Here is a 26,854-nt window from a genome sequence, read left to right as displayed (position 1 = left end):
TAGAACCCATCAAAGGCCTGGCCTTTCAGAAGGCCAACACCAACCACTGGAAACCGAAGATTAGCGAACGCATCAAGCGAATAATGCGAGCCAATTTCACCCAGGAATATGATTTCTATTATTTTTGCAAGCAGCGTTTATATCGACAATACTTTGCAATAAATAGACACTTGCATTTCTGAACTATTATTTCTATTAACTTTACCGCAAAAAAAAAAACCCTGTAGTTCATTTTCTGTGTCGATATTGGCTTGGCTTATATTTTGTTTTTTTTTTTTGTTTTTGGAAGAAGAAAGTGGACTTATTTATCTCCTCACATTCAAGCTGGAAAATTTGGACGCCACCCAACTGAATAACACCCACAAAGCGGAGCGTGATTTTGTGTTCTACAATCGGCTGGAGAAGACGGGAAGTCAGTCGATGACGCGTCTCATCAAGCAACTGGGTGAACGTAATGGATTCGACGCCTACAGGAATATAGTACGACCCTCGAGGCCGCTTACCGATAGCTATGAGGATGAGAAGGATCTGGTGGATCAGCTTTATGAACTGGGTGACCACGCTGCTTATGTGGAACACGCCAATTGGGTCAATTTCACAAAGCACGGCCATCTCCGGCCAATTTACATCAACATGGTTCGCCATCCCATACAAAAGGTGATCAGTGCCTACTATTATCAACGCCATCCGCTGATCTTTGCCCAGAGCTTGATGCGGAACCCCAATAAGCGAATTGAGACAAAGCAGTATTTCGACACTGCATTCAACGACTGTGTTAGGAAACGGGTACCCCCATATTGTGTTTTTGATAACCACAATCCGTACAATGGCGATTGGAGGAGGTTCTCGCTTCACCTTTGTGGCAATTCGGAAATTTGCACGTAGGTCTTTACTCACTCAGATAAGAAATCTAGGCTTTTTTCCAATACCAAGTTCTCACGGGATGGTTTATACGATGTTTTAATGTGTTGATGGGTGGTGTTACAAAAAACACTAAAGTTTTGATATTACTAAGACACTGTCGAAAAGTATGCAATAAATAAAAAAAAGTCGGCTTTACCAATGATTTCTGGATTTAAAAAATTATTGCTGCATACTTTTAGACACCCTTTTAATAGATTTCAATACCCGTGTGATTATTTGGCTGCCCATTTCGAAGTATAAAGCAGATTTATTGTTTTGATATATTCAAAAAGCATAGATTCTGTCCCGTTAAAACTTGGTAGTGGAGTGCCGCATTTTTTAGAGAAAAATATGGACTAAAGTTACTATGGTCCCCCATATTCAGGCATTTCAACTCAGCAACTACGACACAAATTGCCAAGAGTAATATTGAACGCGAATACGCAGTAGTGGGAAGTTGGGAGGATACAAATGTGACCCTAGCTGTTTTAGAGGCCTACATACCACGTTTCTTTGCCAATGCCAGGAAGGTCTACTACAGTAGGTTTACAAACCTCTAAAATAATACAAAAAGAAATAAACTCGAACTCTCCTATTTAGGCAAAACCGAGAAATTTACAGTGAACACAGTTTCACACGACACCCATCTGGATAAGGATGTGGAGGATTATCTGAGCAACAGTTTCTCCTTCGAGATCGAGCTGTATCTGTTTATCAAACAGCGACTCTACAAGCAGTATATAGCAGTGCACAAGGACGAATTTCAGTCGCCTTAGTTTTAAATAGTATGAGATTTACCAAATCGAAATAAATACAGGGTTTTATTTGCCAAATGATTTTTACACCTAAACTACAACTCGAGTCTTCTTCCCCTCCTTTCGCTACTAATCATTTGAATAGCTTGGTTGCTTGAATTCACTTTCGTCTCAGTCATATTAGAAAAAATAATTCAAGGGTGCCCAAATGCACGAAACCTTTGCAGATCCTTCACCTAAGTCCCGATAAACTCAACAATACCCCCAAGGCCGAGATCGATGTATTGTTTTTCAATCGGGTTCCAAAGACGGGCAGTATGCAGCTGATTGAACTCATGCGGCAGTTGGGAAAAGTCCATGATTATGAGGTCGAAAAGGATCCGCAAAATGGAGGAGTCATTACCATTTTAAGCGCCGCCGAGCAGAGCGACATGATCGATAATATTGTTAACTTGGAGGATGGCACCGTATTCGCCAGTCATGTGAATTTCCTAAACTTTACGAAACACGAACAACCCAGACCCATTTACATCAACATGGTTCGCGATCCCGTGGAGCGAGTGATCAGCTGGTATTACTACATCAGAGCTCCTTGGATTTTTGTCCCCGGAAGAAGGCGTAATAATCGCGAAATGCCCAATCCCAAATGGGTTAACACCGAGTTCGATCAGTGCGTTGAAAGCGGTGAGAAAGTGTGCACCTACATTGAGAATGCCATGCTGGAGCATGTGGGCGATCATCGGCGACAGACTTTGTTCTTCTGCGGTCACAATGAGTTGCAGTGCACGTGAGTTAGGCTAGCATACCCCCTTTTTTCTCTCAGTGATCCCTCGAACCTCTTATGTAGACCCTTTAACGGTCGTCTGCCCCTGCAATTGGCCAAATTGAATGTGGAACGGGAATACTCTGTGGTGGGAACGTGGGAGCACACGAATGAAACTCTAGCTGTTCTAGAAGCCTATGTACCACGCTATTTCGAAAATGCCTCCAAAATGTATTACTGTGAGTTGGGAAAAAAAATCTTTAAAATCAAGAACTTAAAAAATCTTAAACAAGAATGGAAGCTAACTTTGGCAAGCCAAAGTTTTATGCCCTTGCAGATATATTTTAAATAAAACATTCTATAAAACGACTATAGTTAAAATTTTATGAATATAAAAAACAATTTTCCAAATCATTTTTGATCTTTCCTAGGGCAGCTTTAATTGTCCGGTTTTAATAACCATAATTTTAAAGTAAAGTAAAGTAATGTAAAGTAAAGTAAACTATATCTCGGAGGTCATTACAATTTCTTTCGTTTCTTTTCCGATTGTGCCTATTATTTATTTATCAGATTTTATTAAAATTAAAGCCGTAGTGCTTTTTCTGCAAGGGCTTACAAAAATTAATTTCTTTTCTATGCAAAAACTAAAAACATCTTGATTTTGAAACTTTCCTTTCTATTTTTGAGAAATGTTATAGAAAAATATAAATATTTTACAGCTGGTCTGAATGTCGACAAGCAAAATGTTAACCCAATGAAGCCGCATATCTCGCAGGATATAATAGATATGGTTCGCCGGAATTTCACGCGTGAAATCGAGTTCTATCAGTTTTGTCGCCAACGCTTGCACAAACAGTACCTTGCACTCAAACTGAACGATCTCAAGCGGGTGGATAAATCGTTGGCCATGTTGGATCAGGCCAACGAAATGGCCATCAAAAACTAGTTTAATTAGATGTATTTTCCAAACCAATTAATAAAAACGAGGGGAGAAACTAAGACTTTCCTTTTATGCCGAAATATTTTGTCTTATAACTATATTTAGGGTGAATACTTTATCTTACTTCTCTATTGCTTATTATTTTATAAGAACCTCTAATGATGGAAAGGAAAATGTCTTTCTAAAACTTGGGAAAAATTCCATTTCACTGCCAATTGAACTTAAGCTCTTATATGAATTTATAGCTATTGCTTATTAACCGAAGGATGAAAGAACAACTATTATTGAAATGCCTCTCCGATCTATCGCAGTCAACAATCCTATCGCCTAACAATCCTAAAGAATCAAGGATTTTTTAAGATCGCTGCTTACTAACCTGACCACAAACAGGATCAAATGGCTGATCTTTTCCTAATTGAACTCCCTTTAGCTTAAGCACCTGAACACGAAGCGTTTGAACAACACAAAAAATGCAGAGATTGAAGTACTTTTCTTTAATCGCGCCGCCAAAGTCGGAAGTGAAGCCATGCTGGAACTTTTCATGGCACTGGAAAAGTACAACGAAGATATTACGCTGGAAAAACATGGTCTCCACACCAAAACTGTTCGCCAAATGGACAAAAGGCAGAGACGTGAGTCCGCCGAATATGTTGCCGATCTGGAGGAGGGCACCATGTATATAGAGCATATAAACTGGTTGGACTTCGATGAATTCGATTTACCCAAACCAATTTACATCAACTTGGTTCGCGATCCCGTTGAGAGGGTGATCAGTTGGTTCTTCTACGCTCGCAGTGCCTACAAAAATGCCATCGAGTACCGAAAGAAGCCGGATCAAAGAATAAAGCCCGCGTCCTGGTATAAGAAGAACTTCAACGATTGTGTACGAAACGGAGATCCCGAGTGTCAATACGTGCCCCATACGGTCAAAGACACGTTTGCCAATTTCAAAAGGCAGTCCTTGTTTTATTGCGGTCACCATGATGATTGCATGTAAGTAGATAGGGACAGAGAGAAGTCTTATGCTAATGGTGGTCTTTTAGTCCCTTTAACTCACCGACTGCCGTGCAAATGGCCAAGGAGCATGTGGAACGGGATTACGCTGTAGTTGGCAGCTGGGAGGACACGAATATAACCCTAACCGTTCTCGAGAACTATATTCCACGATTCTTTCGCGGTGCAAAGCTTATGTATGAAAGTAGGTCTTCGAAATTCACCAAACCACAGAACATAGAACTCATTTTTTATACCACATTCCCAAAACAGTGAACAATAACAAGATCACCAATCGGAACAAGAACAAACGCAAGCCGTTTATAGAGCCTGAGGTCAAGGAGATGATTCGCAAGAATTTCACCAACGAGTACGAGTTTTATTACTTCTGCAAGCAGCGTTTGTACAAACAGTATTTGGCCCTCAATCTGAAAGAGTTGGAGAAGCATGGTCTTTTAAATTAGTTACAGTACGACAAATAGATAATAGTAGTGATATATATGCGATCAAAACTTCACATTTCAATAAATAGTAGTCAGTAAACAACAGTACAGTAGACCCACACTTTCCTTACACGTTGAATCCATATCTGTGTCTTGTCGTTTTTTGTTGTGTGACATGAATCCCCCTCCCATGAAGCTTCTAAACCCATACCCTATCCCCAAATAGTTAGGTGACCTCACACCTGGTCGACTGAACAACACAGCCAAGGCGGAAATGGATCGTCTGTTTTTCACAAGATGTGCCAAAGTGGGCAGCGAATCGCTGATGGAATTCATGGAGCATTTGCAGGATATCAACAACTTTCGTGTGGATCATTATGGCGTGAACAAGAAAACGAAAAGGCAACTTAAGCCCCTGGCACAGGCCACAACGGCGGGCTATGTCTACAACATGGACGAGGGATCGGTGTACATTGAGCATATCCCCTGGATCGATTTCAATGAGTACAACCTGCCCAAGCCAATCTTCATCAACCTGGTGAGAGATCCCGTGGAGCGCATGATCAGCTGGTATTACTACGTGAGAAACTCCTACCGGAATGCCATATTCTACAGGAATAATCCACTGGCTCCGCTTAAACCAACGGCCTGGTTTAAGAAGAGCTACAACGACTGTGTGAGAAGTGGTGACCCAGAATGCCAGTATGTTCCTTTGGCAGTTCGCGATGTGGAGGGAAACTTTAAACGGCAAACAATATTCTTTTGCGGTCACGATCAGGACTGCTTGTGAGTGCTGTCAAGTCCCCAAAAACGTCTTTTTAAGAGAAGTCACCTTTACCATTAACCCATTTCAGACCCTTCAATTCTCCCCTGGCTGTTCAGATAGCCAAACGTAGGGTTGAAACCGAATTCGCAGTTGTGGGAACTTGGGAGGAGACCAACATAACTCTAACCGTCTTAGAGCACTATATTCCTCGCTATTTCGCTAGAGCTAAAATTATCTTTCACAGTAAGACTTTACCAATAAAAAATACCTCGTTAGTTAGCTCTCAAAAAATACCACTTGCAGTGTATCAGAAGACCCTACAGAATCGCAACCGCAATAATAGAAAGCCCCACGTAGATGCAGATGTGAGGGCCATGGTCAGACGAAATTTCACCCATGAATACGACTTTTACTACTTCTGCAAACAGCGTCTCTATATGCAGTATATAGCCCTCAAGCGACAGGAATTGGAACGACTGTATCACCCTTAATTTCCCAGACTGAACTTTATTTAGTTGTTGACATATATCTGTAGTTCGTTAATAAAGTACTCAATAGTAGTTGTAACTAACATGTAGAGTAACTTTTAGGAAACCTTAGCTAAGCCCAAATCTATCTATACAGCTGGCTTCGTTGAGCAGTGAAAAGCTGAATAACACTCGACATTCGCGACTGGAGGTGATCTTCTTTAATCGTGGGGCCAAAGTTGGGAGTGAGGCTTTGATGCAACTCACCCAAACAATGGCTCCCTATAATAACATGTCAGTGGTGACCAAGGGACCAATGAACATTAATTCCCGCACCCGAAAGCCTGGAGAACGAATGTTGCAGGCCCTTTGGGTGACCGAGCTAGATCCAGGCACCATATACATAGAACACTGCAATTGGTTGGACTTCCACAGATATGAGTTGCCAAAACCCATTTACATCAACTTGGTTCGCGATCCCGTGGAGCGAATGATCAGTTGGTATTACTACGTTCGCAGTGGCTACCGCAATGCCATCCATCATCGAAAATTTCCCTAATGCGGCAATACAATCGGAGAAGTGGTTCAAGAAGAACTATAACGATTGTGTTCGCAGTGGTGACCCCGAGTGTCAATATGTGCCAGGAAGTGTTCATGAGGCGATAGGTAATTACAAAAGACAGTCGCTCTTCTTCTGCGGCAACAATCGGGAGTGTTTGTAAGTAGCTCGATTTTTAAAAGAAAAAACCTTAAGGAAAGGGTATTTTTCAGACCCTTTGACTCTCAACACGCCGTTCAACTAGCCAAATTACATGTGGAACGAGACTATGCAGTTGTTGGAACTTGGGAAGAGACTAACATCACTCTAACCGTATTTGAGGCCTACATTCCACGATTTTTTAAAGGAGTCAGGAATATCTTTGAGTGTAGGTTGCATGGCGTACTGTTTTCAATGCTGATTCCATAAAGTTAAATGGTGTCTAAAAGAATGCAGTGATAAATAATTTGAAATTAATCTATAAGAGATCCGGTTTTAAAATATATTGTTGCATACTTTTAGACACTTTCATAAGTGAATTCAAAGTGCTGTGGCACCCATTTTTAGTTGATTTAGATACTTGAACACTTTTAAATTGGCTAGCTCCTGGGATAGTTAACGGTCTTAGTAAGTTACACCATCTACACTCTGTGTTTCATTCACCCCCCGCTTCTGTGACTTATTTTCTGGACGTTTATTGATGCCAACAAAAATCCCTGACCTTCCCAGCTCGGACGGTTGAACTTAATGAATCTGAACAACACTCGGTATGCGAGTGCTGACATAGTGATCTTCAACCGACCAACCCGAGTGGACAGTGAGCAAGTGTTGCCACTTCTACGGCAACTGGCAGCCATGAACGACATAAATGTGGTGCTCAATGGACCTGTGCGAACAATGAACAGAACTCGCACTGAAATGGAACAATTAATTGAATCGGAATGGGCCAGTGAGCTGGAGAGTGGATCGATCTATATGGCCCACTCCAACTGGCTGGACTTTCCCAGTTTTGGATACAAGAAACCCATTTATATATCCCTAGTGAAGGATCCCATCGATCGAATGGTTAGTGATTTCTACAAGCGACGATCTTTGGTGAAGCGAGCTATCTATAGGCGGATGTATCCAGGACGTCGTGAGAGACCTGAGGAATGGTATCAGCAAAGTTTTAATGAGTGTGTGAGAAGTGGAAGCCCCGAATGCCTGTTTGTCAAATATTCAGTAGCAGACTACATTCAGGACTTCAAAAGACAAACCCTTTACTTTTGCGGCAATTCAGAGGATTGCTTGTGAGTAGTTCAGGTCTTTGTTGACTTCAATTATTTCAATTATTACCCATCTGTAGACCCTTCAATTCGCATTTTGCTACCCAAGTAGCTAAACAAAGGGTGGAAAAAGAATATTCTGTGGTGGGCACTTGGGAAGAAAGAAACATAACACTGACTGTATTGGAGAAATACGTTCCCAGGTTCTTCAATCATGCTCGTTTTCTGCATAAACGTAGGTAGACCCAGGGGCTAAACTAAAACTAAAAAGTGTTCAAGTATCATCAACAGAGTATCGAGTGTGATGGAATTATCTCTTTCAGTGCACAGCAAAAGTATTCGAAATCGGAACCGCAATAATCGTAAACCCCACATAGATCCCGATGTCAGGGAGATGGTAAGACGGAACTTTACCAACGAATATGAGTTCTACTACTTCTGCAAACAGCGTTTGTATAAACAATATTTGGCACTGCAGCTTGAGAATAATCTTCATTAGGGATTTATTCTAATAATAAGACAACTGAATAAATATAACAATTTGTACTGGATCAATTACTTGGTATTTTAATGAATCTAATTTATGATAGGGTAAATAATAATATAACAATAAATATTGATGGGTTTTAATTGAATTTATGCTTAAACCTAAAAATTTCTAAAGAATAAAATATTTTTTTTATACTAAAAGAAGAGTTTTAAAACGAAATCCATTTAGGGATTCTATAAAAATTGCTCTGTTTAGACACTCTTATTTTTTAAGTCCCATTAAGCTTTGAAAACTTGTCCCTTGCCCCAAATGCATATCAAACACCAAGGATCTGAAGGTAAGTAAAAACAAAAAAAAAATATTACAATGTTACCCTACTCTAATACTTATATAATTTTTTTAAACTATTTTTAAATCCCCTATCAGATGTCCTCTCTAAATGTAAGAGATCTGAACAACACCCGCAAGGCACAAATGGAACTGGTATTCTTCAATCGAGTTCCCAAAGTGGGAAGCCAGACGTTTATGGAGCTCCTGCGTCGACTTTCCGAGCGAAATAACTTTCAGTTCCATCGCGATGCAGTTCAAAAAGTGGAGACCATTCGATTGGCGGAGGATCAGCAGCAGGAAATGGCCGAGGTGATCAGTGAGCTGCCCGAACCCTCGGTCTTCATCAAACACGTGTGCTTCACCAACTTCACCAAATTCAACCTGCCCAAACCCATTTACCTAAATGTGGTTCGTGATCCTGTGGAGCGAGTGATCAGTTGGTTTTACTACGTCAGGGCTCCCTGGTATTTTGTGGAGCGCAAGGCTGCTTTTCCCGATCTACCATTGCCCCATCCCGCTTGGCTTAAAAAGGATTTCGAGACGTGTGTGCTCAATGGCGATCAGGAGTGCACCTATACTCAAGGAGTTACGGTAGAGGGAATCGGCGATCATCGCAGACAGAGCCTATTTTTCTGCGGTCACGACTACGAGTGCACGTAAGTTTTGGCTTTTACCCAATAATAATAGCTTATTGGCTGCTGTTAAAGTAAATTTTAACGTATTCTAAAAAATACATTTTTAAATTTTTTAAATTTTATAAAGTTTTTGGTTAGTTCACTCATTTTTACTATGAGTAAACTAACTCAGAAATTTAAAGATTAAAAAAAAAAGCATAAGCAACACATAAAAATATTTTTAAAAATTTTATGAGGATATTTTTTAGAGCCGTCATTGAGTTTTTAAACATATTTCTCTATAGTAATCCTATTAATTATGAGTTGGTTAATTTTACTTATTCAATTAAATGGGACTTTCAGAAATTTATTCAAAAATTTTCAATAATGTTAAATTTGGTTTTTATTAATCATTAAATTAAATTTTCTAGCCCTTTTAATACTGTGGGTGCCCTGGAACGAGCCAAATTTGCTGTGGAGCAGCAATATGCTGTTGTTGGTGTGCTGGAAGATCTCAACACCACACTTTCTGTGCTGGAAAAATATGTGCCCCGATTCTTTGAGGGTGTTCGAGATATTTATGCGAGTAAGTTAATAGCGCTTAAATGGTCAAGGGAAATTCAATTTAGAATTTTGCATCCAAATTACACTCGAAAAAAAATCAGGCTACATTATAACAAAATTTACTACTTGTACTTGTTTTTTAAATATTCAAGCATATCCAAATATATTTATTGCAACATAGGCAAATTTAGGCGTTCCCTATTCTATAATTTATTTTTCTTAATATTGTGCATTTTTGAATTAACAATCAAATACTTTTCAGCTTTCATTTTATATTTCATTTCTGTATAGAATTTTGTGAGTGTATATAAGCTTTGCCCAAGTGCGCACTCATACGAAATAAAGTAATAAAAGCAATAAGTAGCCCTTGAGTTTAGTACACTGTTGCAGCACTTACAATTGACGACGTCTTATGAACTTGACATTGAAGACTTATACATTTCTAACCAAACCTATGTATTCGGTTTTCTCATCTTACAGCCAGCGCCGAATATTTGACCAAGATCAACAAAAATAACTTCAAGCCTCCGGTCAGCGAACATGTAAAGGATATAGTGCGTCGGAATTTCACGAATGAGATCGAGTTCTATCAGTTTTGCCGCCAGAGACTTCACAAACAATATCTAGCTGCCCACTTACCACAGCGAATTATCACAGACTCAGCACATCTACCCGCGCTTATTGGCAATTAAATTGTATACTTTATAGAACGCGGACAAATGTAGAAACAAATATGACAAACAAAATCGTACACGAACAATGTAGTCAGCTAAGTTCCCCATTATATTGTAGAAAAATTATTGTTTTCTCTTGTGTATATTTCAAAGTGGTTATCAAAAATATGACAAATCCATCTTATATTTATATTGTTTAGTAAGTACTTAATGTTAGAAAGACCTGAATTTGAATTGTGATGTCTTCAAGTGAACTGTTGAAATTTTTGTTTTAGTATTTTAGTTCTAAGACGATTATGATAATACAATGTATAAACTAATAAACGAATATTTTAAGAACATTTTGCTTTTGTACTATTGTGACTATTAAATGGAAAACAGAAAAGTGAATAACTGCAAATAACTGATAAAATCAACGATACTCAAACATAATAACAAATAACAGTTTTACGAGTACTAATACATAGTCAAAAAATATAGTTTATTAAAATATAGATAGCGAAATGAAAGCAAAAAAATAACATACGTGTGGTTGACGGCTTAGACATGAATTAATCTATGAACTGGGAACTCTCTGCTCGAGATTTTTACTCTAACTTGTAGCACTTGTTGATTATGGTCGGATTTAAGCATGGATTAACTGGACGCTTTTTGCTGCAATAAAAATCATTAACTAAAGATTTATGTTTATTTAGTTGTGTTTTGTATACCGTTTGTTTCCAAAAAAAGCGAAAGCCTCTTCGGATTTCATAGCCTCCCAAGGTCCAGGAATACTTCGCTGCACCCGTATTACATTTGATCCGGAACAGTCATCACTCGATACTTCTACAATTCGTTGCGGTTCCTTAATATATCTCGATATGGGATCCGCTTCAATAATATTTAAAACGAGTTCATCGGTTAGTTTAAGCCAATCTGGGTCTTTGGAACGAATGTTCAATAGTTCAGGGGCCAAACGTTGTACTGCTTTGGTAAAAATAACATCCGCGGCACATGTCAGGGGATTTTGATAAGCAGCAACATGGAGACGCGATCTTGCCTCAAACAATCGGTATATGCGATGATAGTCCTGATAACGATACTCGATGCGTTGGCCATCGGCCGAAATGCGAGCCTGAAGGAATACATCATCAAAATCCATTTCGACTGCGCTGAGAATTTGCAAGCGTTTGTTATCACGGCGCAGGTAATCCCATTTGTCGACATCCAATCCGCAGCGCCGATTGTGAACGATATCAAAGATGTAGGTATGTCCCATCATGGGAAACGACAGGGAGTCACTGCAGCCCAGAATGAGAGCCTTTATCAATTGAACTCCACGGCCACTTCCATCGTCCCTCAAGGAGACCAGCTCCTGATCAAGGGCATCATTGAAAATGAGATCCACACAGGCTAGGGCATTTTCCTCGTGCTAAAAGTATGCTTTTTGTAAACATCTTTGTTATACACCGTAATTTAAGTAACTTACATCAAAACTATGGTGACATAGAAGCTCCCAGGCATGTGACATCGGTCCATGTCCAATATCGTGAAGGAGGGCGGCTATTTCCACTGCCTGACGACACCAGTCCGGAAGTTTTGGTTCATAATGAGAATTTCTTTCAATGGCCCTTAGGTGATCCTTGGCACTTTTGTAGGCCCTTAAATAAGAGGATAGCTTGTTAGGATTTAAATGTATATGGCATTTTATTTACTTTACCCAAGGCAATGATCGTAGCGCTTATGATTGGCTGTCCTATTAAGAGACCACGGTATTAGACCCAATTGGTGAACATGTTTTAGACGCTGGAACAGAGGATGCTTCACAATTTCTTGTATATGTCTGGGCAGCTCAATTACACCGTGGACCTCATCTTCAATGAGCATCTGAAAGAATTTAAAAGCGGAAATATAAAGTATATTTATTTTTGATATAACTTGATTTATATTATATTTAGTTTAAGTACGACTTCGGTTTTAGTACAATTGTCATGATTTTATTGGAGATCCAAGAGAAGAGTGGTCAAGTAAAGGTAAATTGTGCGTTCTTTAATAAGGTAAATCAAACAATAACAATAAAATAATAATAAACTGTATTTATAACAAAATTGATATTAAGTATACGCCAGGATATCCAATCATTTTAAATCCGCTTCAAAATGTTTCCATTTAAATACTTATTATAGTTTTCTGATAAACATTTTTGCAACCAAATCAAAATTAGTCAACAATATTTAGTCCGTAATTTTTTTTAGTGCAATCAGCTGTTTTAGTGGACAGCTGTAAAGTTTCCATGGCAACCAATAACAAAAAGTGGAGGGAAAACTTACATACTGGCGTGCAGGTGTTTCTTGTTGTTCATGATGTTGTTGTTGTTGTTGTTGTTGCTGGAGAAGCGGGCGCTTCGAGTTCGTTGGATCAAGAGGGTGGGGCAGGGAAGGGCAGGGCGCGGCGACGCTGTGCGGGGGAGTGAATAACTGCACTGGTGGACATTCTAAATGGATTCCTGTTTATCGACAATCCGCGTCCGAAATAAAACCGAAAATGCGAGCAGCACGACGTTTTGAATGCTGTCTTCCCGCCGTTTTGTGCGTTACATATATTACATCCGGAACTTTATTATGAACTTTTTGGCGAATTTTTGACTCGTCAGGCACACAAACACAACTGTAAATGAGGGGACAACAGCTGATTCGACCTATCGGTTATCGACTAACGGCGCCATCTGGGCGGGTGGTTGTGGAACCTGCTCTGATGGTGTGTGTCTCCGCTTTTCTGTTTTCTGCTATATGATGAATTGAAATTAACATATTTACAACATTTTTAGAAATTCAAAGTATATTAAATCGAACTATGTTACAAATTCCTTACAGTCCTGAATTTCAAATATGCTTTACCAAAACCAAATGAAATGTCATTGACTAAAGCGACTAATTAGTCACTCGAAAGTCAAAATTAAATTATAGTTAATTTAATGTCATGTGATAAACAAAGCTGATTTAAAGCAAATGATAGGTGGACTCCGATTCTCGACTGGAGAATTTCCAAAGTCATTTTCCGAGGGGGGCGGTGGATGAAAGAGGGTCGGCACGTGGATGCGTTAGCGTGGAAATTGTTTTTCCTGAGAGCGCCGTCGCATTGAAGTGAAAGCGAAAGTTTGCTGCTGACCCACAGATGAAAGTGGCACAATGAAGAGAAATTTTCAGAAAAAAGAGAAGCCAAGAGAACCAGGCCAAAGAGTATCTTTTTATTTTTGTAACTGCAAAGCACAGAAATGCAATTGCCAATTCAGTGCAATTGCAATTTCTGCTTCTTCTTGGGAAGTTCATTTAGCAGTCAACGCACTTTAAAAATAACAAAGCCCCACAATAACCAAATATTGTTGCCGTTGTTGCCTTTGTACACCTCAGATTATCGAAAATGTGTAAATGAGGTAGACCTAATACGACAAGTTTAAGAAATAATTAAACGAAAACAAAAATCGGGCAAACAATTCAGGTATGCAAATATAAACAAAAAAGAGAAATGTTCAAAAAAGCCGGCTCCACAATTGAATGAGTGAAGCGATAAAGAGAACTAAAAAGTGAGAGATATCAACGAGAGAAATAGAGAGGCACTGAGAACGTTACTCAAACTGCAAACAAATGCTGCACAGTGGTATCTGACCAATTTAAACATAACAATTAAAAGCATACATTTTTGGTAAAAAAATTTTAGTACATTTAAAACATAATTTTACAAACAATATGTAAGTAGAATAACTTTTCTGAAGTTTACTAAAACTTCAATTTTGACTATTTTATTTTGTTAATCTAAGAAAATCATATATTAATCTGAAAAGACAAAAGGAAGTTTTTGTTCCTAGCAATACTCAAAATATATTAAAAATATTTTAGCTTTGACCAAATATCTTCTTGGATGTTTTCCAAAGGTAATGCAGACATTTAAAGGAATTCAATATATAATAGATAAGACTTTGCTAAAATCTGTACTATTTTTCTGGTCAACCACCACTGTCCATTGCTTGAAGTGTACTCTCTCAACCGAGTTGCTCTCTCTTATCGCTGACATTTAGAACCCGTGCTATATCTAGCAGAACCCCCCAAAAGCCACCCACTGAGAGGGAGAATTCCCGAGAGAATTGGCCAGAGAAGCGGCGAGAATGAAAGTGAGAGGCCTGAAAAGTTGCAACTTTCGGCGTTTCGTGCCTCAGTTGCCACACGACAGGAGGCCCCAACGGGCGATTCGAGAGGTAGAAGACTTTAGGCTAAGGCCGTGTCCCTCAGATACACCGATTGGTTGGGCAAATTAATAATAATTAAACCGCTGCGTGACTAGGGCAAACCCGCTCCCCCAATTGTACCTCTCGTCTCCTCGGATTTAGCAAGCAAAATATGCAAAACAAACAAACGAAATTATTCTCGAAAATCTTTGTATCTGTGTATATCGGAGAACTGAAAAGAGGCCGTCGTTTGGCGCTCTCGCATCTCAGTTGCCAGTGGGCGAAAGACGCAACTGCTGCGACCTTGCAATGCCCTTGAATGACACTCTTATTGCGACCAAGTCGCCAACGTTGCCACTCCAACGGGCGCTGCTGCCACGGCTGCCACTCAGCGCTGGCAAAAATATAAATAATAATAATAATAATATAGGATAAAAAATACATAAATATAGAAGGGCCAAAACAAAAACAACTGCGCTGAATAAAAGTGAAAATTTGATTAAAGTCAAACAACATTTTCGCGTGCCTTCGTGAAAAAAGCCGAGAATTCCCGACGGATCCTTACCAAAAGCCTTAACCCAGAAATCAAAACGAGTGTGTGCTAAATAAAAGCCAAATAAATAACATTTTGCAACGAATTCCCATACATACATCAGAAATATAAATAAAAATTATTAGCAAACATATCTGAAAAATCCGACAAAAAGAAAGTGTTATCTAACAAGCGCCCCCTGGCGGCAAGGTGTAACTGTGTGCGTGTGTGTGTGTGTGTGCGGCGAATAAAAGTGAAAGTTCTCGACTGGCGAGTATATCCTTCGGTAACCTTTCTCCCCCAAAAACTGGGGTCACTTCCTTTGGCATCTAAACATAAACGACAACGGGGCACGCAATAAGCCAACATATATAGTTAATATATATATATATATATATACCCAAAATCGGTATATGTAGGCGATATTTATGCCACAACTATTGACAAGCAATTATTTTTATTGCTACGCCGACGTGCGCGATAAAAACGCTGGCAAAGGCCAAAAAAGGGAACGCCTTGGAATAATATTAAAACACCAGGTTGGTAAATCCTAATTATTATAAGAAATCGTACACATAAGTAACATAATTAAGTGCGTGTTTCATACAAAACTTTGCGTGATGCTTTATTATTACAAGCTATTAAATGATGCTGCCTGCAATTATCCATCAGATACATTTGACATTGGCTTTGCCACTTAAAGTCAAAGCTTCGTTTGCTCAACATGGACATGGAGTTTTCGCCATTTATCAGCAACATGAACTAAACTTATAAGTCAGAACAAGTTCAATTGGGTACAAGTTCAGGGGTTCAATAATTATACCATACTATAACAATTAATTTAATTAACTGCATGTTCTATGGGTGAAGTGGAACATAAAGTTGATATACCGGTTCTTGAACTGATATCTTATTTAATTTAATAATTGGAAGTCCAAAAATAAACAGCTAAGGTTTAATTAAATGATTAAATAACGAAATATTACATTTAGTCAAAAATAATAATTCTGTCAGCAGAAACTAAAAATACAACTGTAAGACTAGTAAAATCAGTAAAAACTAAAACAGACTTTTGAATGTCGGCTTTTGTAACTTGAGTTACATAATTTATTTATTCCCATTTTAGTAAAAAACTTTTTAATATTTGTTAATATTTATATAATATTTGTCCCTTGCTTAATCAATGTCATGGATTCTGTAAGCACATTTTCTTGGCTTCTGCAATCAAAACAATCGAAATCTCGTTATCACAACAATCAAAACAAGCCAAAACAATTCGCAGTCCTCGGGTCCACAACAATAACCATAAAAAAAGGAAAGCGAAAGCTAGTTGAAGGCAAAAGTATCTTCCACTCCCTAAAGTATCTTTGTATCTGTAACCGAGTTTTCAGAACGGCGTTTTCCACATTTTTTTTTTGCCTTTCACGGTGCTTGGCTTTGTTTGCTTTTGACATTTAGTTCGGTAGCAATGTCATACAAATATAAATAAAAATGTCCACGCGCTGCTGAAAAGCAAAAAAGAAAAAAAATTGGAATATGGGAACCACCCACATCCGAACACACGCACCCACACAGACGCGTGCAATGTATCTGATAGATAGATAAAATTACTGAAGGCAAATTAACGCTTCAAACGAGGCTCGTGTAATCCACTTGTATTTCATATTGATTGCGGAGAAGTTCGATTTTATTGATGGGGTTCGGAGCATCGAAAATTCGAAAACCCGGCAACGAGAAACATGCGCCTTCCTTAATTTCAGCTAATTCCCCTTTAACATTATATATTATTAATTTTGGTTTATTTATAAATTAAAAACCAGTCAGCTGTTGTGGTTTGTTGATGAGTGGAACACGTATCTATTGAGCTCTTTTCAAAGCGTGGGCGGCACTTGCCGGTCAAAAAAAAATAGTCCGAAAAGAAATCATGCTAATGATATATGCGACAGTGAATGACAGCGTGAAAATGTTCTCTAATGATACTTCTTTAGTTCTATATACTGAAAATTCAAGTAGATTCTATTCTTATTCAAATAAATCATTCAGATTAATTTAAAAAGCGTTAAAATTAATTATTTCATTCTTCAGTTTACCATAGACACATTTACTTTCATTCAATTCTTTTTTAAATATAAATAATGCATATTCTTTATCAAGTTCTAATCAAATCAAATCAAAGAAAGATTTCAATTAAAATCTTTTAAAATTGTTGAATGTAAAATTGTAAGTTATTAGCAAATAATTAATTTATTAACTTAATTATTTTATTGCTATTTTTAATCATTCATAACAAACTACCAAATTAGTTCCGTACAATCTTATCTCATAAACACTCTTCAAATTCATAATTAATAGCCTGTTAGGGCTTTTCGATGCATACTTTCTTTGTAGAACAGTTCAACGATCCGCTTAGCAATCTTATCACCTTCGATCCCTTCTGTCACCCATCAATCTAACTCAATTCGTTTAGTAATGCCAAATCAGGATTATAAACTGTTCCGGCGCCAATTCCAAACAATAACAAATTAGTTACCTAATCTCATGCTTAAGCAACAAAATGCGAATAACTATCCACTGATTAGGCTCATATCGAATGGCCAAATTGGGCATATATGTATATGGGTTTATTTATAATCCCACAATCACAGCGGGCAGTACCGGAAGGTTTTTTCAAATGCTGATAGTTTATCTGACGGTAACACGGTTGATATGGCCAAATCAATATGTTACAGTATTTACCAATTTGGTTTATTTGCTCGCTGTGGGTTAAACAACAGCCCGGAATAATTAAAGCGCTTGGACTTATTTTTAAAAGACTTGTGAACTTTCGTATTTTTTAAGTTCTTGAACAATTTTTGAGCAAAATTTATACCTTAATCTTCAGATCGGAAAACGATAAATTTATTAAATTAAAGGCAAGTGGCTCTTTCATTTTGAAGTACTTCCCAATAAAAAAAAGGGCACTTGAAAGAGCAGTTAGCTACGATTAAGATTGAGACAGACATCCGAGGCTGCGACGTCACTGATCACGAGCATCTGTCTATAGCATCGACTGTCTGCCAGAATCGAGAATCTAGAATCGAGAGCGGTGAGTGTAGAGGGGGCGCTGTAGCTACCTTTTAGGATGCACTGCGATTACAGATATATAGAGGCACAGTTACATATACAGATACGGATTCCCGAGGAGGCGGATGCGGATGCGGGGTGAGTGCAATCTTGCTTGAGGGCAGTGTTTGGCTGCGATCTGCGATTTTGCTCCGCTGCGCTGCGCTTCGATTTCGATTCGATCGTCCATCGCAGCATCGCATCGCCTCGCATCGCATCCCATCCGATCCCATCCGATCCGATCCGTTCCGATTTTGCCTTATCAATCAGGGTGGATTTGCTGAATGCCAAAAACACAACAAAAAGATCGGTGGGTAGTCAGTGCATGCCCGACACCGTGACGCTGCAGACGTGGTGCAGTTCGAGTGCTCTTCCGGTGGTTTCCTTCGATTTTTGTTATAATTCGAAATAGCCAGGGTACTTTAATATTTACAATAATTAAAGTCCTAAGAAAATCGGTTATTTCACCGTCGCCTAGTGTAAGTGAAAAGTCCACAAATGAGTGCTATTGTGAGAGAAGCGTTCGTGGTTCGCGGGTCAATTCTGATTGCTATAAATAAAATTGCAAATTCGTTATCACGCCTCTTAATCGAGACTCGGGCGCAGCATGATTAAGTGAACCGCCCGTCGCACCACCCAAGCCACCCAACTACCCATGCCACCCAAACCACCCACTCACTCACCCATCGCCCACTGGCAAATATCATGTGTGGTTCAGGTGATAAGCCGGCGGCCGGCAATAAAAATATATAGTTCCAGTTGTAGGCTTAGAAACATCTAATCGAACTATTTAAATGGTGTGAACAGCTAATGGCGCATCTATCTCTGGACCAGTGACTAACTAATTGACATGACAAATGCAACTGGGAGATAAAGTTGATAAGATTGTCTGTTAGTTTATATTTTGAGAGAATGTCTGTTTATAAATAAATTACAAATTATTTCTTGAAAACAGATTTCTACAATTTCGTTAAAAATGTTATATTCTTAAACGTCGTTTAAAATTTGTAACAATCCTTATTATGGTTTCTCTTGCTTGTTTGTAAAAAGGGAATACCTTAAAATTACACGTAATTTCTTAAGTAATCTGTTAGCCATGATAAATGCATTTAAATGTTCATTAATAAAATCATATATTAATGGTAAAACCATTGTCAGGCAGAATTAAGCCACAACTAAGTAAATGGGAAAATAAATGTACAATCAAAACGGAAAATATCTTAAAGCATAATAATAAATGGAAAAATACTTGTGAAATCCTTTTGAAAACCCAATAAATTTTGTGAGTAATAAAAGAGTGTTATTTATATACAATAACAACATAGTTGTATAAAATTGGCACCTCGGCAGCACCTTGACTTTATCGTAAAAGACATCGACTAGATGTGTACCAATCAAGCATAATTCAAATATATTCTTTATTGCGTGAGTCGTTGGGGTGTCCACTTTAATATCAATTCCGTACATTTTCCCCAATTTAATTCAATTAAGCGGCTTTATGGGTGTCTCCTCAGTCAGTGCGTGTACCTACTTAAGTCAAATACTTGAAGCATAAGATACTTTTGCAGTTACGCAGTTACCGTCAAAACAAAGCGTATATTCGCCAAGCAAAAAATGTGAGAGAATCGCAAATAAAATAGGAAAATATAAGAAGAAAAAAAACGGAAATGTTACTTTGGCCGTAAAATAGAAGTCAAAGACATATGTTGTCTTAGGCTTATTTATAGACTTCGTGTTCGTGTTATTTATTTTCATTTCTTTTTCTCTTCAAATATTTTATTTATAAAATGTGAGCTTGAGTCGCTGCATTAGCAGTTCATATTTATATACCCTTATTGAATATGATAAGAAAATTAGAAATTTACATAAATATTTTCATTAAATTTTAATGACTTCTGAAGTGTTTTTATTGTATTCTCAGACGTTAAATTTATTATAAATGCTTCCCTTAATTTGGCAAAAAGCGAAGACAAACGTAATTAAGCAATAATTCTAAAGCACTTTTGATTTTAAATGTATCCTTTCGTTTTGTAATGCTTCTCTTGACCCAACGTCATTAGCGCCCAAAACGCATTTAGCCAGTTGGCCGAACTCCAAAAAATATTCAATTTATCTATAAGCTAAAAAAAATGAATAAAGGTACCGGGCTGCAAGGGATGTCTGTGAATCATGAAATATCTGCCATAAGTGGCAGCACCTCATATGCAGTGGCATCTATATACTGTATGGCTGCAAACAGACCTGCATTCTTTTATTTAAACTTAAGGAAATTTTAAAGAGATCGGCATTTTGACCTCCTTAATCGATCGATTGTCAGACGATCGTTTTGTTTATTTAAATCTTTGTCGACGCCATTTGGCGAGCGAAAATATTTCAATTAAATTTTTGTACTTCTTTTTACTCGTTTTACTGCTTAATTAAATTTCCTATGCATGCTGCCAAAAATAAAAAGTAAAATACATAAACCCAAAAGAGACGGAAAATCAAAATAGACAAAAAAGAAATGCCGCGAAAAGTTCAAGGCCAATTGACTTTGTCTCGTCTCGATTGGCGCATCTAATTTCGAAAAGATAAAAAAACGCTGATGTCTTAATTGGGCGGCACTTCCTCTCTCTCGATTAAATCGCTCCCTCTCGCTCTAATTAAATAGATCCAATAATGGGCGTGGCTTGGCTTTACACCTGATCAAAGGTAAAGCACGTGCAGCCATCGCAAAATGAAAACAATAATAGTGCCATCTGCCAAGAGCAAAAAGAGAGGTGTTAACAATTTGTTATGGTCACCCGGTTCATTGCGGATTTTCATTGACATCGTTCGTGGGACAAACCATCACGGGTTTTCATCACCTGACTTATAACAACAAAGTACCAATTAATTACTCACGTAGTGTTTTCAAAAACATTATAAATTATTTTAAAGCCAGTCATAACAGTTCAAAACATAGTTAATTATGTAAAAATTTATTTAAAATTGTGGATTTAAATATACATACATACAAAAAAAATAAAAATATTCTTAATATCATATTCATTTAATTGCAAAATTGTGATCTATTTTTTGTTAAAATAATTTAATTATAATTTTAACATTTAACTAACATGAAATTTATTTCAATCCATTTACAACCTTTATAATTGATTTTCAAAAGATTAATGATTAAATGCTTACAAAGAAATTGAAAAATTCCCTTAGTAATTCTGAAGAATTGCTTTGCATATTATGCAATTCAGTACAAATTAAACCGACATGTTTCTTTAATAGTATATTTTAATTTTAATGACAACCAACTAAATCAAATAAAAAAAGCAAGACAACGAAAGAGAAATGAAAAATGCGATGAGGATAATAAAAGTAGATATACTGCATAAAATATTTTCCCAGCTGTTTTTAAATGCCATCGAAAACATGGCAAAAACGGAAAGGAAAAGTGATGAAAAACAACTTTTCATGTGAATTTATTTGTTTACTTAAAAATTGCTCATCGCGTTTGAATATATCACTCACGTCATATATCCCGATGGTCCTATATTTGCAGATATTCCGCAGATCGGTTGCACCATACCCGATTGTGATTCGACGTGACGTAAATGAACGATCCCGGCGATATACCACTGACACACACCAGCACGCCGGACAGCAGGCCGCCCTGCAGCATCATCTCCATCATCCCAACCATAGGGATGTCCTCGTGCCGCGGAAGAGCCGAGGCATTCGCACGGAGTCTGTCCTCCAAGCTGCGCACCTTGGGATCACAGGTAAATTCCTAGGTTATTTAATAAAAATCAAATGTAGTCGAACTTCCATAACTAAAAAATACTTTATAAATATTTAATTGAAGAATGGGCTTAACATTCTAAAACTAGTTCAACATTTAATAACTGTTAGTTAAGAAAGTTCGAGCAATGGAACTTTTAAAATTAATTAGAAATTCGTTGACCAATTAACTTATGTCGCACAAGTCTTCTTTTATAGCTCTTTTTAGAGCAGAAAATATACAAATTTTTTATAAGATAGAGAGATATTCAAAATGTTATATTTAAACTTAATTGATCCCTTGATTTTAAGTGGCGTTTTTATTTTTTATAAACTAAATTATAAAATCAATAAAATTGCCTTCCATTGAACATCCGAAAACCTCAATGTGTGTTTGTTTTAACAAATATTTAAAAATTACTTAATATAATAAAAAAATCAATCACTAAAGAGTTTACTTCACTTTAAAACTTTTGTTGAACATAAATAATTTGCATATCCTAACTGCTCCAGCTTGAATATATCTGTTGTGGCTTATCAAAATTTATGAAGAGTTACCTTTGGTTTTGATTTCGATTAGTGAGCAATCTAATTAATATCCGAATTCTTGCAGACAACCGAGGAGGGCGAGGGCAATGCGGAGGATGAGCCCATCATCAATGGAACCAGCACGAACACGTGGGTCAACTCGCACGACTCGGAACAGACGGTGACGGACCTGCAGCCGCTGCGCCATGAGTCCGACTCCTTCTTCGACTTCGACTGCGAGCTGGAGTCGCCGGGGAGTCCGGTGGACGAGTGCGAGTACCTGCGCCTGATCGAAACCGCCTCGAATACGCCGCACAACTCGACGGCGGAATCGGGCTACGCCTGCGCCTCCATGGCCAGCAGTCACAGCAGCAGCACCGATGGTCCCTACTTCGATGCCACTGCATCTGGATCCGCATCAGCATCAGCATCCGCAATCACAATCGCACCCACATCCGCAACCGCATCCGCTTCCACATCCACAGCTGCAGCTGCCCAGGACCAAAAGCTGCCAGCCTCGGAACTCAAGGATTACGTGAATACGCTACAGTTGAACGGAAGACATGGACTGGTCAATGGGGTGGATGAGGAGGAAGAGGCAGCTGGCCAGGATGCGATTCAGCCGGAGGACGAGGCCTTCCTACAGGCCCAGATCCTCAGTGAACTGCAGCAACATAGCATCAGTTTGCGGGTGGAAGAAGAGAAGCTTACGAATGGACATTTGGAGGATGTGAAGATACTGGAGGTAGCTGGTCCTACAAACAAAGCTCCAGAAGAATTGCATCACGATGTCTTCACTGAGAGGGTTGAGGAGTTAACCTTTACTGGAGGGGAAACCCCTAACGACAGTGTTCAAAAAGAAATCTCACAGGAGGGAGCTACAAAAGAAAGCCACCAAGAGGTGGTTCCAAAAGAATGCTTCCAGGAGAGGGTTCAAGAAGAAAGCTTCCAGAAGGGGGTTCACGAAGACATACATAACGAGAGAGTTCAAGAAAGAAAAGTCGTGGTAGAAACCCCGAATGACAGAGTCCATGAAGAAACTCCCAGTGACAGAGTCCAGGAGGAAACCCCCAATGAAAGGGTTCAAGAGGAATCCTCCAATGACAAATCACCCACAGTCACCTCCCCCGAAAGAACCCCCACGGAGGAGAGCTCCTCCCCCGACAGGACAACACAGGAAACCAGAGACGTCGAACTTTCGCCGGATAGTGGCGTGGACGAAACAGACAAATCGGCCAGCAATCTGACCGTCAATGTGGACGTGGCCCAAATTGAGCAGGCCAAACAGGATGCCACGGATGCGGTGGAAAAGAGTGGGGCAACGCACAGTCATGGCATAGATACCACAGATGATGAGGACGATTGTCGACCTCAGAGGATCCGGCGTTGTTCCTCGCTCAAGACAGGAAAGACACCGCCTGGAACTCCGGGTCGCAAGAAGATCGTGCGGTTTGCCGATGTCCTTGGCTTGGATTTGGCCGATGTGAAGACCTTCCTGGACGAGATACCCACCATACCGAAGTCGGCGTTCGAGGATCTGGAGATACTGGAGTCGGAGCCGCCGCTCCAGCTGGGTCCCAAGTCGGATAAGCTACTGATGCCACTGTTCCAGCAGCCAGGTGGCCTGCCCAAGTTCCTCGATGCGGTGCGCGAGAAACAGGTGTCGCTGGAGAATGCCGCCGTTTCGGATAATATCAATCAGACGATATCCGGTTCGGTGCGCGTGCGCAATCTCGATTTCCACAAGTCAGTGCACATAAGGTATTCGCTGGACGGATGGCGGAGCTATGCCGATCTGCAGGCCAACTACGTGGAGAACTCGTGCGACGGCTTCTCCGACATCTTCACCTTTGTGCTGTTCGGCAACTCGCTGCACGTGGGCCAGCGGCTGGAGTTCGCCGTCCGATTCCAATGCAAGGGACAGCAGTTCTGGGACAACAACTACGGGGCCAACTACTGCTTCCAGTGTCTGCCCAGTTCGACACATGCCACCGGCACATGTAGCTCGACGGCATCGCCTCCGTCCGTGGTGACTGGCGCCGTTACCACCAGTGGCCATCCCGGTGCCAGTCTGGTCGGATTGCTAAGCCCCACGGCGGGCGATGCCTGGTGCAGCTCCTTCTACTAGGCGGTGGCGATGGGCTTGCACTACGGGCACTGGCTTAGAGTCCACATAACCCCATTTAGGACTTATACCCTTAACATACCCAAGGACACGACACCAAGGTCTGGGATTGCTCCCGCACCCTGAGGTTGTGTCTATGTCCCCTTAAATAAATTCGAACTAGAATCCCGCCCCAAATCCCAGATGTCCAGCCAGTCAGAGATCACGGATCAGAATACCTACCTTCGATGGGCTACCTCTTCAATAGGATGTTTCGATATTAAACTACAAATTCTGGGTGTGAGTAAGTTGTTAATGGACAAGTTTAAGAGTATCAGGAATGGTAGCCTACAAAACTAATGTTTTAAAATGGCTTTTTCAATCAAAGAACGTCTTTATATTTAAAAGCTGCGTTAATTTTTCAGTTTTGATTATTTTCTGGTAAAAAAAAAAACAGTTATAAATATGTCAAATATAATTGAGGGCTTAAACCACTTAATAAGCAAAACCTAGATTAAAACTCAGATTTTAAAAAAAGGATTTAGATTATAAATACTAAAGAAAAATTACCAAGAACTGTCTACAGATTACTTACCACCCCCAAGAGTTTTTCAACTTTTTCACACCCATAAATCGAATCACCCTACCCTTCCTCAAGAAGGCAAAAATTGTTTATATTTTTATAGAACGAAAAGGAGGGAAGGGTTAAACAAGAAGTAAGGAGCGCCACAAAATAATAAATTAAACAAGCCTGAGTAGTGCGAATGAGAACAAAAGCCAACACAGTTCGAATGAATCCCAAAGATAGTTGTTAGTCGTATGTTATAAGAAGAGCAAGTGATAACAAACTAAAAATCAGATCAGTTTCTTCAATGTCTTCTTCTGTTTTCAGTTTTTTTCCCAGTTTTTATTTGGTTTGTTCCTAGGTTTGTTTGCCAGTTGGTTTGGGTTTGTAAGATTGGACTTCTGCCAGTTGATGTCTTCTTAAGGAATTAATTTTTGTGAGATGATTAATTGCGATTAATCGTAGTTCAACAGTTCTAAGAAGTATAAGAGCTTAGCACCATTTACTATATATACTCTTCGTTTCGTAAGAGCAACTATACGATTAGCTCATTCGACAATTGCCAGATCATTTTGTAGACAAGTTTTTAGAACCATTCGAGCGCAGAGACCATGTCGAAAGTCAACTTTAACTAACCAACATCCATTATCTAGTCAATTCAAGTTTACTTTTGCCAACTATGCCCGACTATTTTCAGTTCCAAAGGAAATACTCCAATCCTATGATCTTTGTACCCCGATCGAAAAGACTTTTTCAAACCATCTGACGCAACAGGCAAACCTTTACTTTTGTTTCTCTTAAATGTTGATATTCTTATAACGTTTGATTTTTTTAAATATTCTTTAATATTATTTTACACTATTTCAATATTTTTTATGTATATGTTGATGCGTAATATATATCGTAATATTATATAAATATATATACAAAATAAAATAAATATAAAATTTAGTTATTCCTCTTTTGTTGACTCTTTTACTTATCTTTGTTTCTTTACAAAATAATAAAAACAATTCAAACTCTTCTTATCCACAACAGAACCTTAAAAAGCCTATATCAGGGATAAACAAGCGAATAAATACTTATAACAATTAATTGCAAACGCAGCTACCTCAAGGTTTTCCAACCGAAAACACGAAAGAAAAAAGAATAATAGTTAAACAAAATTTATGATTAACATAAAATAAATATTAAATATGTTTATTGCATAGCAAAAATGTGTAAAACAAAAAAAAAAACAAAAACAACAAATAAAAATGAACTTTAAAAGTTACAACTATTTACATATACTATATGTTAAAGTAGCAGAAACCACTGAAAAATTACTGAAGTCCCAACAAAACAAAATGACTTAGACTGAAGCGTGAGTATTTCGTGAGAAGAGCGAGAAAATGTTATGAGATCTGCCCAAAAACCAGAAATTTGTTAAGGTTTTTATGTGGGCGGGGCTTTTGTCGGCATGAGTTCCACTTCACACTAACAAAAGAATAATAAAGAACCCACAATAAAATAACAATGCGAACAGAAACATTTTGCATGTCTTAAATGTTTTTTCTTTTGTGCA

The 26,854-nt window shown here is 38.7% G+C and overlaps 4 protein-coding genes across 14 annotated transcripts in view; 3 read left to right on the top strand and 1 right to left on the bottom strand.

The window, feature by feature from the left end:
• Positions 1 to 10,583, top strand: part of LOC128257142 (heparan sulfate 2-O-sulfotransferase pipe) — a 44,166-nt gene extending 33,583 nt beyond the window's left edge. Inside the window, exons 4-6 of one of the 7 annotated variants that reach the window (XM_052987999.1) lie at positions 8,750 to 9,309; positions 9,699 to 9,853; positions 10,312 to 10,583. In XM_052987999.1, the coding sequence (XP_052843959.1) occupies positions 8,750 to 9,309; positions 9,699 to 9,853; positions 10,312 to 10,523 (927 nt within the window). In that variant the 3' untranslated portion in view covers positions 10,524 to 10,583. Of the gene's footprint in view, positions 1 to 3; positions 294 to 324; positions 882 to 1,288; positions 1,444 to 1,503; positions 1,850 to 1,885; positions 2,446 to 2,505; positions 2,661 to 3,140; positions 3,660 to 3,791; positions 4,450 to 5,023; positions 5,584 to 5,651; positions 5,807 to 5,866; positions 6,179 to 7,297; positions 7,858 to 7,913; positions 8,069 to 8,156; positions 8,401 to 8,749; positions 9,310 to 9,698; positions 9,854 to 10,311 lie in introns of those variants that run through there. The other 6 variants (XM_052988004.1, XM_052988002.1, XM_052987998.1 and 3 more) reach the window with 6 other exon arrangements.
• Positions 4,430 to 5,008, top strand: LOC128257145 (heparan sulfate 2-O-sulfotransferase pipe-like). Its single transcript, XM_052988009.1, has 2 exons — positions 4,430 to 4,559; positions 4,628 to 5,008. Exons 1-2 carry the CDS (start codon positions 4,433 to 4,435, stop codon positions 4,816 to 4,818), a joined length of 318 nt encoding a protein of 105 aa, XP_052843969.1. The 5' UTR covers positions 4,430 to 4,432; the 3' UTR covers positions 4,819 to 5,008.
• Positions 10,584 to 11,031: 448 nt separating the features above from the next.
• LOC128257144 (deoxynucleoside triphosphate triphosphohydrolase SAMHD1) lies at positions 11,032 to 13,153 on the bottom strand. 2 transcript variants are annotated; one of them, XM_052988007.1, is made up of 5 exons: positions 12,815 to 13,153; positions 12,205 to 12,371; positions 11,974 to 12,145; positions 11,216 to 11,916; positions 11,032 to 11,159 (listed from the first exon to the last, which is right to left on the bottom strand). In XM_052988007.1, the coding sequence occupies exons 2-5, from the start codon at positions 12,369 to 12,371 to the stop codon at positions 11,093 to 11,095; spliced, it is 1,107 nt and encodes a 368-aa protein (XP_052843967.1). In that variant the 5' UTR covers positions 12,815 to 13,153; the 3' UTR covers positions 11,032 to 11,092. The 2 variants fall into 2 exon arrangements, with proteins under 2 accessions (XP_052843967.1, XP_052843968.1); XM_052988008.1 differs by having other exon boundaries at positions 12,819 to 13,153.
• Positions 13,154 to 14,692: 1,539 nt separating this feature from the next.
• LOC128257183 (glycogen-binding subunit 76A) lies at positions 14,693 to 26,836 on the top strand. 4 transcript variants are annotated; one of them, XM_052988056.1, is made up of 3 exons: positions 14,693 to 15,777; positions 21,876 to 22,095; positions 22,707 to 26,836. In XM_052988056.1, the coding sequence occupies exons 2-3, from the start codon at positions 21,928 to 21,930 to the stop codon at positions 24,747 to 24,749; spliced, it is 2,211 nt and encodes a 736-aa protein (XP_052844016.1). In that variant the 5' UTR covers positions 14,693 to 15,777; positions 21,876 to 21,927; the 3' UTR covers positions 24,750 to 26,836. The 4 variants fall into 4 exon arrangements, with proteins under 4 accessions (XP_052844016.1, XP_052844019.1, XP_052844015.1 ...); XM_052988059.1 differs by lacking the exon at positions 14,693 to 15,777 and adding an exon at positions 18,630 to 18,650; XM_052988055.1 differs by lacking the exon at positions 14,693 to 15,777 and adding an exon at positions 18,658 to 18,819.
• Positions 26,837 to 26,854: the final 18 nt, after the last annotated feature.

Source organism: Drosophila gunungcola (genome assembly GCF_025200985.1).
Source record: "Drosophila gunungcola strain Sukarami chromosome 3L unlocalized genomic scaffold, Dgunungcola_SK_2 000002F, whole genome shotgun sequence".
Taxonomy (NCBI): domain Eukaryota; kingdom Metazoa; phylum Arthropoda; class Insecta; order Diptera; family Drosophilidae; genus Drosophila; species Drosophila gunungcola.
Note: the sequence above shows the minus strand (reverse complement) of the source record. Positions and strands in the feature narration are given on the sequence as shown.

Coding starts and splice junctions, on each gene's coding strand:
- LOC128257145 (XM_052988009.1), top strand. CDS start 4,433: ATGGCCAAGGAGCATGTGGAACGGGATTACGCTGTAGTTGGCAGCTGG. Junction 4,560..4,627: donor TGCAAAGCTTATGTATGAAA/GTAGGTCTTCGA, acceptor TTCCCAAAACAG/TGAACAATAACAAGATCACC.
- LOC128257144 (XM_052988007.1), bottom strand. CDS start 12,371: ATGCTCATTGAAGATGAGGTCCACGGTGTAATTGAGCTGCCCAGACAT. Junction 12,146..12,204: donor CGCTACGATCATTGCCTTGG/GTAAAGTAAATA, acceptor CTCTTATTTAAG/GGCCTACAAAAGTGCCAAGG. Junction 11,160..11,215: donor GCTTTTTTTGGAAACAAACG/GTATACAAAACA, acceptor TTTTTATTGCAG/CAAAAAGCGTCCAGTTAATC.
- LOC128257183 (XM_052988056.1), top strand. CDS start 21,928: ATGAACGATCCCGGCGATATACCACTGACACACACCAGCACGCCGGAC. Junction 22,096..22,706: donor TGCGCACCTTGGGATCACAG/GTAAATTCCTAG, acceptor GAATTCTTGCAG/ACAACCGAGGAGGGCGAGGG.